Source organism: Gnatocerus cornutus, chromosome 2 (assembly GCF_029298725.1).
Source record: "Gnatocerus cornutus isolate USDA-ARS CGAHR chromosome 2, icGnaCorn1.1, whole genome shotgun sequence".
Classification (NCBI taxonomy): domain Eukaryota; kingdom Metazoa; phylum Arthropoda; class Insecta; order Coleoptera; family Tenebrionidae; genus Gnatocerus; species Gnatocerus cornutus.
The window spans coordinates 2,725,245-2,739,939 of NC_142234.1; the positions used below are offsets into that span (position 1 = coordinate 2,725,245).

At 28.8% G+C, this 14,695-nt stretch overlaps 1 protein-coding gene across 6 annotated transcripts in view; it reads left to right on the top strand.

The window, feature by feature from the left end:
* Positions 1 to 14,695, top strand: part of Nhe2 (Na[+]/H[+] hydrogen exchanger 2) — an 85,381-nt gene that overhangs the window by 29,349 nt on the left and 41,337 nt on the right. For all 6 annotated transcript variants that reach the window (XM_088050429.1, XM_088050430.1, XM_088050431.1 and 3 more), the window contains exons 4-6: positions 4,593 to 4,810; positions 4,860 to 5,152; positions 11,958 to 12,028. In XM_088050429.1, coding sequence (XP_087906555.1) covers positions 4,593 to 4,810; positions 4,860 to 5,152; positions 11,958 to 12,028 — 582 coding nt within the window. The remainder of the gene's footprint in view (positions 1 to 4,592; positions 4,811 to 4,859; positions 5,153 to 11,957; positions 12,029 to 14,695) is intronic.

Sequence of the window (14,695 nt, forward strand, 5' to 3'; positions counted from 1 at the left end):
TTCATAAATAAAAATTCTACAACGCCTGTCGTTTTTTAAAAATCACCCTGTATAAAAAATGATTTTCTATGTGATGAGTTTTCGATCTAGCACTGCTAAGTAGCACGACACCGAGATGAAATGTCAATCTACAAAAGAAAAATGTTTTTTTTTGTTAGTCTGGACTTTTTGAAAGCGAAAATGTGAGCGAGCAAAGTGTCCAGGGGCGCAGTGGATTTTGTTTTTGAGCTGGTTAAGTGGCGAAATGTGCTAAAAAATCCCAAAAACCGAGCAAATTGCGTATACGGCAACACGTCCAACGTAGCACTGGTTTGGTAGCAACAAATTAATTCGATTTTCCCGGCATTTTGCTCGCTCCAAAAAGTGAGCTCGGGCTAACAAAAATTTACTATGGTTTAATTTAAATCTGGGAACATCGAGTAAAAAAATCGATGTTGAACTTAATTTCAACAAAAGCACAATTACATCGATCTCCAATTCATCGGAGAAAACATCGATTTTGAAAAATAGTAAATAAAAAACTCAATATAGCATAGTTTATTGTGAAAAACAAAAATAAATAAAATTTCTAATAAAGCAACAAAGTAATAAGCAAATACGAGAAAAACAAAAATAAATAAAAACCTTTAGTAATAAACAAAATAATAAGTTAATAAATTATAAAAAAAAATAACAAATTCAATATTAATAAGAAAAAACAAGATTCTAAAATATAACTTCCTTAAATTAAATTCCAGTTTTCTTTATAAATATCACCAAAATCAAGAGTGTAAAATAAAATACATACATCGAAACCGCAATTATCGATTTTTAATGATACATACATCGAAAATAAAAATATATGTATTTAAAATCGATATTAATAAAAAAAACGATGTAAAAGTCCCAGATTTATTATAAATCTGGGAACACCGAGTAAAAAAAACCGATGTTGAACTCAATTTCAACGAGACCACAATTACATCGATCTCCAATACATCGATTTTGAAAAATAGTAAATAAAAAACTCAATATAGCATAGTTTATTGTGAAAAACAAAAATAAATAAAATTCTTAATAAAGCAACAAAATAATAAGTAAATAAATTATAAAAAAATAACAAATTTGAGATTAATAAAAATAAACAAAATTTTAAAATATAACCCTTCAATTAAATTCCAGTCTTAATAAATATCACTAAAATCTAGAATGTAAAATAAAATACATGCATCGAAACCGCAATTATCGATTTTTAATGATACATCGAAAATAAAAATATATGTATTTAAAATCGATATTAATAAAAAATGGATGTAAAAGTCCCAGATTTATTTAATATTGACTTATTTTCCACAATATTATTGAAAAAATCCCTAACTTTTTTCGATCAGTTTATTACGACCCCTTTTGAAAATAAGAGCTTTTATTGATATTATTGAATAAATTTCTCACCAGGTGCGATATATAAATTTGTTTGCAATCAGCGCTGGTCCCACTATTGACGGAAGTGCTTTGTATCAACTTCTTGCTATCAAGTTTGTTGTCATTTTCCGTGCTGTTTACATTATTGCTGCTATTTTTATCACGGGGATAATTAACAATTCATCTTTGAGACATTCTATAAAATAGCATCAATTTTTCTGTATTAACATCGCACAATAAATTTCCACCGTGTTCGTGTCCTAAATTGAACATTATTGCTTATAAAATAACAATTTTGTGCTTCGACCACACGTGATCATTAAATATACATTTCAAACATAATTGATTCGCCGAGATGAGCTTCCGCTGTAAATGTAAATCGTTTCTGACAAAAAACTTTGTTAAATTGATCATATTTTTGGGGTGGAGCAACAGTAATAGGACCAGGGTCGATAATTTTTGAAACCAAAAAAAATCTTAGTAGAATGAAACCTATTGGAAAATGTTGAGAATATTACAAAAATGAAAGGAAAAATAAATTACTGTCGATTCGAGATCGGGAAGTCGGAGAGGGTGGGTTTTTAAGGGTTAAAATCGTTTTATCTCGATTTCCGGCAAAACTACAAGTCTTATGGAAAAAAGTTAAATGGCAAAGTTGTAGGTAATAAAAAGATCTACAACTTTTGTAGTTACACTTTTTTTTCATAACCTCAAAATTCACATGAAAAACTCAAAAAACCACGTTTTTGGTTTTTTATTTTTATTTTTTACAATTTTTTTTTTTTATAAAATTTGATGAGAACTTACCTTTGTATATACCAAATACACAAGAATTTTTTGGATTTGAAAAATTCATTTTTTCTCCTTATTTTTATTTAATACCGAAAAAGCACCCTAATTTTTAATCGCAAATTCACGCGTCAAAATATCAGCTTTTTTAAAAAAGTTGGTGGGCTTTTTATTCGTTGAAATCTCTACTTTCTGATAGTGTAATAAAAAATATACGTCACTATGGAAAATATTTTCAAAAAATTTAAAAAACGAAAAATGTCGAATCGAAAATTTATTTTTCTATCATTATGTACAATTTTGAACTATTTATTAATATTGACACTGTAATTACTTATTTAGCGTATGATTCTATGTTACTTTGATAAACAAAAAAATTTTCAATCCATCAAACATTAAGATTGCAAAATAAAACATGGGAAAATGGTTGTTAAAAATATTCAAGATAGGATTTAAAAGGAATTTTATCTAAAAAATGAGGATATTATTTTTTTTTTTCAGTAAAAAGCTGGTTTATTACAGTTTTATTATATTTTTGTTATAAAAAAAATCTCATACTATATAAATGTTCTTCGGAATATTTTTTAGTTCAAAAATTTCTGTCTCTTTGATGATATTCCTTCGTCGTTTTCCGATTCTAGCAATGAAATTTCGGGAGGTTTTTAATCTAGACTTATTTATTAATTGTGCCAAATTACAAAATTATCGATCAAAAGAAACACATTTCGAAATTTTTTAAATTGATGGAACTAGAAATTTTTGAAAAAATATGTTAATGCTTGTAACTTTAACAATTTTAATGCCAAAGCAATTAAATTTGGCAAAGTTACTAATTTGGACTTAATTACTAACCATACGAAACTTTAAAGTTATGCAGCAAAAGATACTGAATTTGAAATTTTTTTATAATTTTTTTGAATGGACCAAAAACTGTAAAAATTATTTATTAGGGGTTTTATCTCGGTCAGTTTTAACGCCAAACAATAAAATTTGAGGAAGTTACTAATTTAGACTTATTTATTAACTGTGCTAAATTGCAAAAATATAAACCAAGAAAGTCAAATTTTGGATTTTTTATTTTGAAAAAGAACCAAAAACTTTTGGAAAAAATATATGGGTCTATTTTAATGACAAAACAATGAAATTTAGTAAGGCTATTATTTCAGATTTAATTACTAAATATGCCAAATTTCAAAATTATACAGCAAAAGGTACTAATTTTGGAAAATTTAATTTTTTGATTGAACCGAAATCTGAAAGAATTGTCTAATAAGGGCTGCATCTCTAACAATTTTAATGCCAAAGCAATCAAATTTGGCAAAATTACTACTTTGAACTTAATTACTAAGTCTGCTAAATTTCAAAATTCTACAACAAAACGTACTAATTTTGGCAAATTTAATTTTTTTTTATTAAACCGTTAACTGTTTAAATTATATATGTATTAAGGGTTGTATCTTTAACAAACATGAAAATTGAGGAAATTACTAATTTAGACGTACACTAATTAAAATACAATTAACTGCGAAAAAAAAATGCTATTACAGATCAAAAATGTCAAATTTTGGATTTTTTATTTTGGGAAATATAAACTTTTGGAAAAAATATGTTAAAACTGTAACTCTGTTAATTTAAATGCCAGAGCAATCAAATTGTAGATGTTTTATCAAATATACACATTATTAACTTAGTTGTTTGTTAATTATACTAGTATCTTTTGATTGAAAATTTTTTTGTTAATCAATGTAACTTAGAATCATACGCTAAATGAGTAATTACAGTGTTAATATTAATAAATAGCTCAAAATTGTACATAATGATAGAAAAATAATTTTTCGATTCGAGTTTTTTTCGTTTTTTAAATTTTTTGAAAATATTTTCCATAGTGACGTTCGATTGAAAATTAGGGTGCTTTTTCGGTATTAAATAAAAATAAGGAGAAAAAATTAATTTTTCAAATCCAAAAAATTCTTGTGCATTTGGTATATACAAAGGTAAGTTCTCACCAAATTTCATAAAAAAAAAATTTTTGTAAAAGATAAAAATAAAAAACCAAAAACGTGGTTTTTTCAGTTTTTCATGTGAATTTTGAGGTTATGAGAAAAAAGTGTAAATAGATAGTAGATAGTAGATCTTTTTATTACCTACAACTTTGCCATTTAACTTTTTTCCATAAGACTTGTAGTTTTGCCGGAAATCGAGATAAACCGATTTTAACCCTTAAAAACCAACCCTCTCCCGTAATTTATTTTTCCTTTTATTTTTGCAATATTCTCAACATTTTCCAATAGGTTTCATCATACTACGATTTTTTTGCACTTTTTACCTTTTTTAAAGGCTTTTCGACACTGGTCTATAAGATTTATCTTCTGCAAACTGCTATAATTGAGTTTTATTTTCAGAATTACTTTTTGTGGAATAACGATGAAAAACTACGTCGAAGCAAACATATCTCACAAGTCCCACACGACAATAAAATATACGATGAAAATGCTTAGTAGTTCGTCGGAGACTATAATTTTTATGTTTCTGGGTGTGGCAACTGTGAGTTCAGACCACGTCTGGAACACTTGGTTTGTCATTCTTACAATTCTATTTTGCTCAGTTTACAGAGCAATAGGTAAGTTCTCGTTGCGCTTGACGTCTTGCTCAACATGCTTTCCTTCTAGGTGTAATAATATTCACAGCAATAGCAAATCGTTTCCGGCTGCATCAACTGAGTAGAGTGGAGAAATTTGTAATGTCCTATGGTGGCTTACGAGGGGCGGTGGCGTTCGCCTTGGTTCTTTTAATCAGTCCAGAGATTGTGCCACTTCAGCCCATGTTTATGACCACGACCATTGCAGTGGTCTACTTTACTGTGTTCTTCCAGGGCATAACGATAAAGCCGTTGGTGAAAATCCTCAACGTTAAGACCGCCGAAAAAAGGAAACCGACGATGAACGAGCGGATACATGAAAGGGTAAGGGGAACGTGCATAACAGAGTGTGGAAACTAATTTTAATGGCTCGCTTCAAAAGCAAGCAAAAAAGGAGGATGTTTTATGAAAAGCTTTTTATCTTATCTACTTACTTATTTTCCTTCATCAATTATGGCGGTATTTTAATTTATGATTAGCAAACACCTGCAATAATGATGTATTTTTTCCACGACTATCTCAAATAGAACGTGTTTATAAATGATTCTAGCATCAAGGGTGGCTATGAAATGCAAGGAAATGTGCCGCTCATTACAAATGTGGGTTTCGATTTGTCAACTGACATTTGCAGTTAACCTCAAACATGAAGCAAAGTAAATTTGAGAACTAAAACCGTAACTAAAAGGTCATTGAAGTAAGTAACATTATAAATAATTTTCAAGATAGTTATATTCACCATGAAAACAAAGCGGCAAAATAGTGTACGACAGGAATTCCAAAGCCACCCCAGAAATATTTGAAATTTTCTAAAATCGAACTGAAATTAGATCTGCATTATTACTCATTAAAAAGGTTGAAATTGTACAAGGTGTTTATAAATGTTTCTAGCATCAAGGGTGGCTCTGGAATTTTGCCGCTTTGTTTTTATAATGAATATAACTATATAGAAAATTATTTATAATTTAACTTACATTCAGACCAGTTTTGTGTCCAAATTTTTGATTTTCAGGTTTTAAACCACGACTAGAACAGTTTATTTCTCCAAACTTACTTTGCTCCATGTTTGAGGTTAACTGAAAATGTCAGTTCAAAAATCGAAACCCAAATTTGTAATGAGCGGCAAATTTCTTTGACATTTCATAGCCACCCTTGATGCTAGAAACATTTATAAACACCCTGTATCTACTACAGGTATCAAATTTATTCTTTTCGAATCCTATTGTTGTTTTTTTGGTGATAATTATATTATCTCTGCACTCGAAAGAATCTAGACCGAAATCGCTGCTGATTTCAGCAGGTAGCAAAATATCGAAAAGTTTTTGAAAATATGGCAAAACCAAATAAAATATATTATAGAATTCCACCCTGAAAAGTACGTTATGTAACTTTTGCACAATGGAATGTGTTTATTAGTGCCATATAGCCTTAGCCCAGTCTTGATGCAGGTTATTTCAATTTCTAAAATTTGTATTTCTTGTTCTAAATTATGTAATTTTGTGTCGTTGATAAACAAATCGAGTTTAATAATCCCCTAAAATTTCATTATTTTATCATTAAAATTGACAAAGTTATCAAAGTCAATAAAATTTTAAGAAAAAAATTCCCTTCAAAAATAAAATTTTCTAAAATTTTTATGACTTGTTCTAAAATTTTCTAATTTAGCGCAGTCAATTAAGACTTTTTTAATTGTAAAGTCCCAAAATATCATACTTTTTGCGTTAAAAATGCAAAAGTTACAGAATTTAATAGCATTTTGTGCACTTTGAGATCGTTCAAAAAATAAAAATTTCTAAAATTTGTATTTCTTGGTCTAAAATTATGTACTTTGGCAACAATAATAAGGGAGTCAATTTGAATACCCCTCTGAAATTTCAATATTTTATAATTAAAATCGACTGACTTACAGAATATAATAAAATTTATGGAAAAAAACGGTTTGCACCAAAAATATTATTTCCTAAAACTTGTGTCTTGTTCTAAAATTTTCTAATTCAACACAGCTAATTAAGAAGTTTACATAGCAATATTTCCAATTTTGAAATTTATGCATTAAAATTGTGAGAGTTATAGAATTTAACAGCGATTAGTGCATTTTGAAGACGGTCTAAAAATTAAAATTTCTAAATTTCTTGTTTTAAAATTATCTAATTTCGAGTAGAAAATGAACAATAAAATTTTACTTATGTCCTAAAATTTTGTTCTTCTAGCATCAAAATTAGTAGAGTTACAGAATACTATAAAAATTTTGGAAAAACGATTCTTTCCAAAAATACAAAATTCTAAAATTTTTGTCTTTTGGACATTTTTTTTAATTTAGCACAGCTAATTTGAGTTTCTTAGATAGCAATAGCAAATTTTGAAATTTTTTATATTAAAAATGTGCAATTATGCACTTTGAGGTCGTTCCAAAAGAAAAAATTCCTAAAATTCTTAATTCTTGTTCTAAAATGATCTAATGTGACGTGAATAATAAACAAATCAATGTTACTAACGTCCTGAAACTTCGTTCTTCTACTATTAAAATTGGAAGGGTTACAAAATACTATAAAAATTTTGGAAAAACGAGTTTCCCCAAAAATAAAAATTTCTAAAATTTTGGTTTTTTGTTCTAAAATTTTCTAATTTAGCAAAGTCAATTGAAGTGCTTTAGATAGCAATATCTCCAAATTTCGGAATTTTTGCATAAAAATTGTGAGAGTTAAGGAATTTAACAGCAATTTGTGTATTTCGAAGTCGGTCTAAAAATGAAAATTTCTAAATTTCTCATTTCTTGTTCTAAAATTATATAATTTAGCCTAGATAATAAGCAAATCTATTTTACTAACGGTTTGAAATTCCATTCTTCTAGCATTAAAAATGGCGGAGTTACAGAGTTTAATAAAAATTTTGGGAAAAAACGGTTCGCTCCAAAAATAAAATTTTCTAAATTTTTATTTTTTGTACTAAAATTTTCTATTTGACCACAGTCAATTAAGGCCTCTTTAATAATGAAACCCTCAAATTTCTTATCAAAATCTTATGTCAAAGTTATGGAATTATTTGTGCATTTTGAGGTCGTTCTAAAAATTTCTAAATATGTTATTTCTTGTTCTAAAATTATGTAATTTGGCGTCAACAATAAACGAATCAATTTTAAAAACTTCCCAAAATTTCATTGTTCTAGCATCAAAATCGGCAGAGTTACCGAATTTAATAAAAATTTTGAGATAAAGTGGTTTGTTCTAAAAATAAAATCTTCTAAAATTTGTGTCTTTTGTTCTAAAAGTTTCTAATTGAGCACAGTCAATTAAGACTTCTTTAATAGTGAAACTTCCAAATTTCCTACATTTTGCGTTAAAAATGTTAAAGTTATGGAATTTAAGAGCAATTTGTGCATTTTGAGGACGTTCTAAAATAAAAATTTCCAAAATTTCTAAAATTTTTACTTCTTGTTCTAAAATTATGTAATTGGGCGTCGATAATAAGCAAATTGATTTTAAAAACTTCCCGAGATCTCATTCTTCTAGCACCAAAATCGGCAGAGTTGCAATCAGCAAAGCAAATAAATAATGCTTTCCTAATTGCGGAACCATTTTTCCCTATGTTCAATAATAGTATATTAAAGAACGTGTTTAATAATGGCCAATTTAGTGCCCGGTGTACAAAACGAGCCGTGCCATTATAAAACAATATTTATACTATTTTTTCGAATTTGCACCCTTTTTTAAATTTAAATTTTCCAATTCTAAGAGTTTTCGTGTTACTTGATTGGTAATGGTTTTGTAACCACGACTTGCCATTTGATTTTCAAATTTAATTTAAAATTTGACATTTTTTGAGTTTCACTGTCACTGAATTTTAACCTAACCTCACAACCTGTATTCACATCTATTATATTTAGGTACATATATTGTTGGCCGCAAAGGACAATTCAATATATTTGATACATTTTTTGTTCACGCAGCAATTTATTAAACACGAATCGTAAAATCCAAATTGAGCAAGAACTTGACAGGAAACAGGTGACAGCCAGACTAATTAGTTTTGCCAACTCTTTAAAAACAAAATTTGAGTTCTCTTATATTAGATACCTATAAATGAATCCAAATTGAGTAAAGTCCGTTTTTTTTTTAAACCACCAACACCGCAATCTTCCCCTGCATTACAACCGGCAACGTTGCCTAGATTTTTGGTGAGAAAATAATTGTCAAATTTTTGACATTTCTGAAAATTAGGCAGTGTTTTCGTTAAAAACGTTTCTTTTACACGTGTTGGTGGTTTTTTTAAAAAAAACGGACTTTACTTATAACACGTAAAAGAATCGACCGCTAAATCTTTTGGTTTTCAAAAACGCATTTGATCCAAAAATTTACTTAGCAACTTAACAACTTAAGCCGCCGATATTAAAAAGTGTGGAAACATAAGCGGATAAACTTTGCAATTTTGATTTTATGACAATGGAATTGACACTAAAAGAGCAGAATTGGACTAGCAAAATTAAAGGCCAAAGTTTGAATCGTTTTTTTTTCACTTAACTTATTTTTTTGTCATTTAACTTATAAGTATCCAAAAAATCCAAAAATTTTAATTAGGAGGTGAAATAAAAATCTAAAACAAATTGCACATAAATACACTTTAAAACTAATAATTCCCATTGAAGGCGCAGGACTGGACTGATTGCAGTTGGGCCCGAAATCTAATAAGTTGTTTAATTTTTTCCAATTTTCAATCTTGTATGCATGCATTTGTATTTTTTGACTTCTGTAAATTTATCTCAAACCTTTCTGAAAAACAGAATCGTAACCAAAAAATTAAAAATTATTAGAAATAGATATTTTAGCAATTTTTATTTTAAAATTACCAAAATATTCTGCCTATTTCTGCTAAATTTCGTAACTTTTGAAGTTCAAGTGGAAGAACAATGAAATTTAGAGACGTTACTATTTTAGATATGTTTACAAACTGTGCCAAATTACAACATTTTAGGACTAAAAATAAACATTTTAGAAATTATCGTTTTCAAATTTCCAAAATATTGTTATATTATATTCTGCCAACTGTGGTAACTTTTTTGGAAGTTTTAATATTTTGGATAATTTAGAAGCATTTGTATTGTAGTTACGTTGGTAAACTGTACCAAATTTCAAAATTTTAGGACTAAAAATGGAATTAAAAAAAAATTGTTTTGAAATTTGCAAAATAGGTCCACAATTTTCTGGTAAATTTCGTATCTTTCGTACTTTAAGTAGTAGAACAATGAAATATGGTGGCGGTGCTATTTTGAATACATTTTTAACAGTACCAAACTTTAAAAATTTTAGTACTAAAAATAAAAATTTTAGAAATTTTCGGACTCAAATTTTCAAAATATTCCTATAATTCTTTACAACGTAGGTAGTTTAGGTGGTAGAAAAATGAAATTTGCAGATGTCACTACAGATCTACTATTTGAAACCAGTGAAATAAAAATCTATAACAATTCGCAAATTAATACACGTTAAAACTATCTTTAGAATCCGAAATCCAGATCGTGAATTTTCTTTAATTGTAAGTTTAAAAATTACAAATGTGCTCAGAAACTTTGGGTTCCTGAGGTGTACAACTGTAGTTAAAATTTTAGGACCGTATTAGAAAATATTCAAAATTCATAACAATAAAATAATTTTTGGTTCTAATGGTCCAAATTTCAAATATTTTCGAAGGCTCTTTTACTTTTTACTTTTCTCAGATTTTCTGGGTTTTTAGAATGTTATTACAGTGGACCAAATAATAAATGAGTAGTAATGGGCAATTAATGCAGTTTCTAAGCAAACTTGCAATTTTGTTTAAATATCGCAAATTTAATCTTGGAATTAAAAAAAATAACGATCTGGATTTCGGGCCCAATTGTTACCAGTCCAGTCCTGCGCCTTCAATGGGAGTTATACAACTCTAAATACGTATAGATTCAAAATACATGTTTTTGCTATTTATTTTAGATTTTTATTGCACTTGATCCAAATTAAAGTGTTTAGATTTTTTGGAGACGGCACTGTGTTTTCCAAAAATGTTAGAAACCAACTTATAAGAGTCAAAAAAACACACAAGTCTAAAAACTGGAAAAAATTAAACGAGCCCTACTTTGGAATTTAATTTTGCTAGTAAATTTTGTAGTTTTGAGGAAATCTGAATTACAATTTAAGCAATGTTAAAAATTCAGCTACAAAAAATTCTACAATTTTTAAATTCATTTATTGGTGGTCAAGCGGATACTTTCCTCCGCCAAGCTTCAATTGAACAGTCTATTTATTATTAGAACCGACACGTGTTTGCTCGAACATTCTGATTCGTTGGTTATTGGTTTATAATTAACCTAAAAGCGATAATATTGGCATCAATTTTGATTTATTTTGTAAACATTCAGTGGGCGAATATTTATGTTAAGCTAAATTACTTCTACTGTTGCTACTCGTGGAATTTCTTGCGACCAAAAGGTGCTTTAGCCTTTGTTTTAAATTGAAAATTTTATATAATTTTCACAGCGTAATTTATATTTATAGTTATTTACATTTTACAGCGCGAAATCAATAATTGGGTTTTTCAAAATTCATGAGAACTGTCACATCTGACATTTATAAATTTCGTCATCTGTCAATTCTGTCAATTCTGTAGTTGGTGCACAAAAAATACACAAGATGGCGCTGTATAAAAAAAAATGTTTTAATATAACTTTAAAAATAGAAATATTGTCTTAATTGAGATAATAATTTAGGTAAATACCATTTTGGTGATCAATTTTCATTGTGGTAAAGTGATTTTAATTTATAAACGCACTGAAGAGAAGACGATTTGGGCAGTTTTTACCGCACCGCGTGTGTAAAAGTCCAAGGCGCTTGCAAATACAATGTCATTTGAATGTTAATTTACGTTTGGCCAAAAAATTATTTAAAATCTATGAACTTCATTTTGGGAGAAAAATTGAGGCCGCTAAAAGTAAAGAAAATAAACCTTGACAACGAACATACAGTGACCCAAATATAGCCAGGAGTAGAGATATTTATACTCCTTCTGTTTAGATCTTTGAGCTTGACAGAGTTCCCATTGAATGTTAACATTATTCAACAATAAATCATTTCTCTTCATGATTTCTGATTTTTAAACTATATTTTAGTTGATGGATCACGCCATGGCAGCGATTGAAGACATACTGGGTCAACATGGCAATTACCACATCAGAGATAGGTAAAGAAGTTCCTCCAATTCCCTCTTTTCTGACAGTTTTTCTCTTAGATTTAAGCGATTTGATAAAATTAAAAAAAAATATGTAAATTAACCGAAAAACTTATAATTTTTGACATTTTTAAAGTTTCAGACTTGACACATAGATGGCGCCACTTTTCAGTAATAATAAGCGCTAAAATTCAAAAAAAAAATTTGTAAATTAACCTAAAAACTTGTAATTTTTGACATGTCTGCAGTTCCAGACCTGGCACATAGATGGCGCCACTTTTCAGTCAAAATAAGCGCTAAAATAAATTCAAAAAAAATATGTAAATTAACCTAAAAACTTGTAATTTTTGACATTTTTGAAGTTCCAGACTTGACACATAGACGGCGCCACTTTTGAGTCAAAATAAGCGCTAAAATTCAAAAAAAATATGTAAATTAACCTAAAAACTTGTAATTTTTACACGTCTTCAGTTCCAGACTTGACACATAGATGGCGCCACTTTTGAGTCAAAATAAGCGCTAAAATTAAAAAAAAATCTGTAAATTAACCTAAAAACTTGTAATTTTTGACATGTCTGCAGTTTCAGACCTGGCACATAGAGGGCGCCACTTTTGAGTCAAAATAAGCGCTAAAATTCAAAAAAAATATGTAAATTAACCTAAAAACTTGTAATTTTTGACATGATTGAAGTTCCAGACTTGACACATAGATGGCGCCACTTTTGAGTCAAAATAAGCGCTAAAATTAAAAAAAAATATGTAAATTAACCTAATAACTTGTAATCTTTGACATGTCTGCAGTTCCAGACCTGGCACATAGAGGGCGCCACTTTTGAGTCAAAATAAGCGCTAAAATTCAAAAAAAATATGTAAATTAACCTAAAAACTTGTAATTTTTGACACGTCTGCAGTTCTAGACCTGGCACATAGATGGCGCCACTTTTCAGTCAAAATAAGCGCTAAAATTCAAAAAAAATATGTAAATTAACCTAACAACTTGTAATTTTTGACATGTCTGCAACTCCAGACCTGACACATAGATGGCGCCACTTTTGAGTTAAAATAAGCGCTAAAATTCAAAAAAAATTTGTAAATTAACCTAAAAACTTGTAATTTTTGACACATCTGCAGTTCCAGACCTGGCACATAGATGGCGCCACTTTTCAGTCAAAATAAGCGCTAAAATAAAGTCAACAAAATATGCATATTAACCTAAAAACTTGTAATTTTTGACATTAATGAAGCTCCAGACTTGACACACAGATGGCGCCACTTTTCAGTCAAAATAAGCGCTAAAATTCAAAAAAAAAATATGTAAATTAACCTTGAAACTTGTAATTTTTGACATTTCTGAAGTTCCAGACTTGACACATAGAGGGCGCCACTTTTGAGTCAAAATAAGCGCTAAAATTCAAAACAAATATGTAAATTAACCTAAAAACTTGTCATTTTTGACATTTCTGAAGTTCCAGACTTAAAACATAAGCGCTAAAATTCAAAAAAAATTGTAAATTAACCTGAAAACTTGGAATTTTTGACATGTCTGCAGTTCCAGACCTGGCACATAGAGGGCGCCACTTTTGAGTCAAAATAAGCACTAACATTAAAAAAAATATGTAAATTAACCCAACAACTTGTCATTTTTGACATTTCTAAAGTTCCAGACTTAAAGCATAGATGGCGCCACTTTTCAGTCAAAATAAGCGCTAAAATTCAAAAAAAATATGTAAATTAACCAAAAAACTTGTAATTTTTGACATGTGTCTGCAGTTCCAGACCTGGCACATAGCGGGCGCCACTTTTGAGTCAAAATAAGCGCTAACATTCAAAAAAATATGTAAATTAACCTAAAAACTTGTCATTTTTCACATTTCCAAAGTTCCAGACTTAAAGTATAGATGGCGTCACTTTTGAGTCAAAATAAGCGCTTAAATTAAAAAAAAAATGGGAAAATTAACCTAAAAAGTTGTAATTTTTGGCATTATTGAAGTTCAAGACTTGACACATAGATGGCGCTACTTTTGAGTCAAAATAAGCGCTAAAATTCAAAAAAAATATGTAAATTAACCTAAGAACTTGTAATTTTTGACATTTCTGAAGTTCCAGACTTAAAGTATAGATGGCGTCACTTTTGAGTCAAAATAAGCGCTAAAATTAAAAAAAAAATATGGGTAAATTAACCTAAAAAGTTGTAATTTTTGGCATTATTGAAGTTCAAGACTTGACACATAGATGGCGCTACTTTTGAGTCAAAATAAGCGCTAAAATTCAAAAAAAAATAGGTAAATTAACCTAACAACTTGTCATTTTTGACATTTCTGAAGTTCCAGACTTAAAACATAGGATGGCGCCACTGCTGAGTCAAAATAAGCGCTAAAATTCAAAAAAATATGTAAATTAACCTGAAAACTTGTAATTTTTGACATGTTTGCAGTTCCAGACCTGACCCATAGATGACGTCACTTTTCAGTCAAAATTAGCGCTATAATTAAAACAAAATATGTAAATCAACCGAGAAACTTGTAATTTTTGACATTTTTGAAGTTCCAGACTTGACACATACAGTATGTCCCCGGATTGAGTTCACAAGAGGGGAAAAAAGTTTATTTTCCATTTTACAAAAAAATGACAAAGAAATAACATTTTTTGCGTATTTCAAAACAGATAAATCTGCAATTA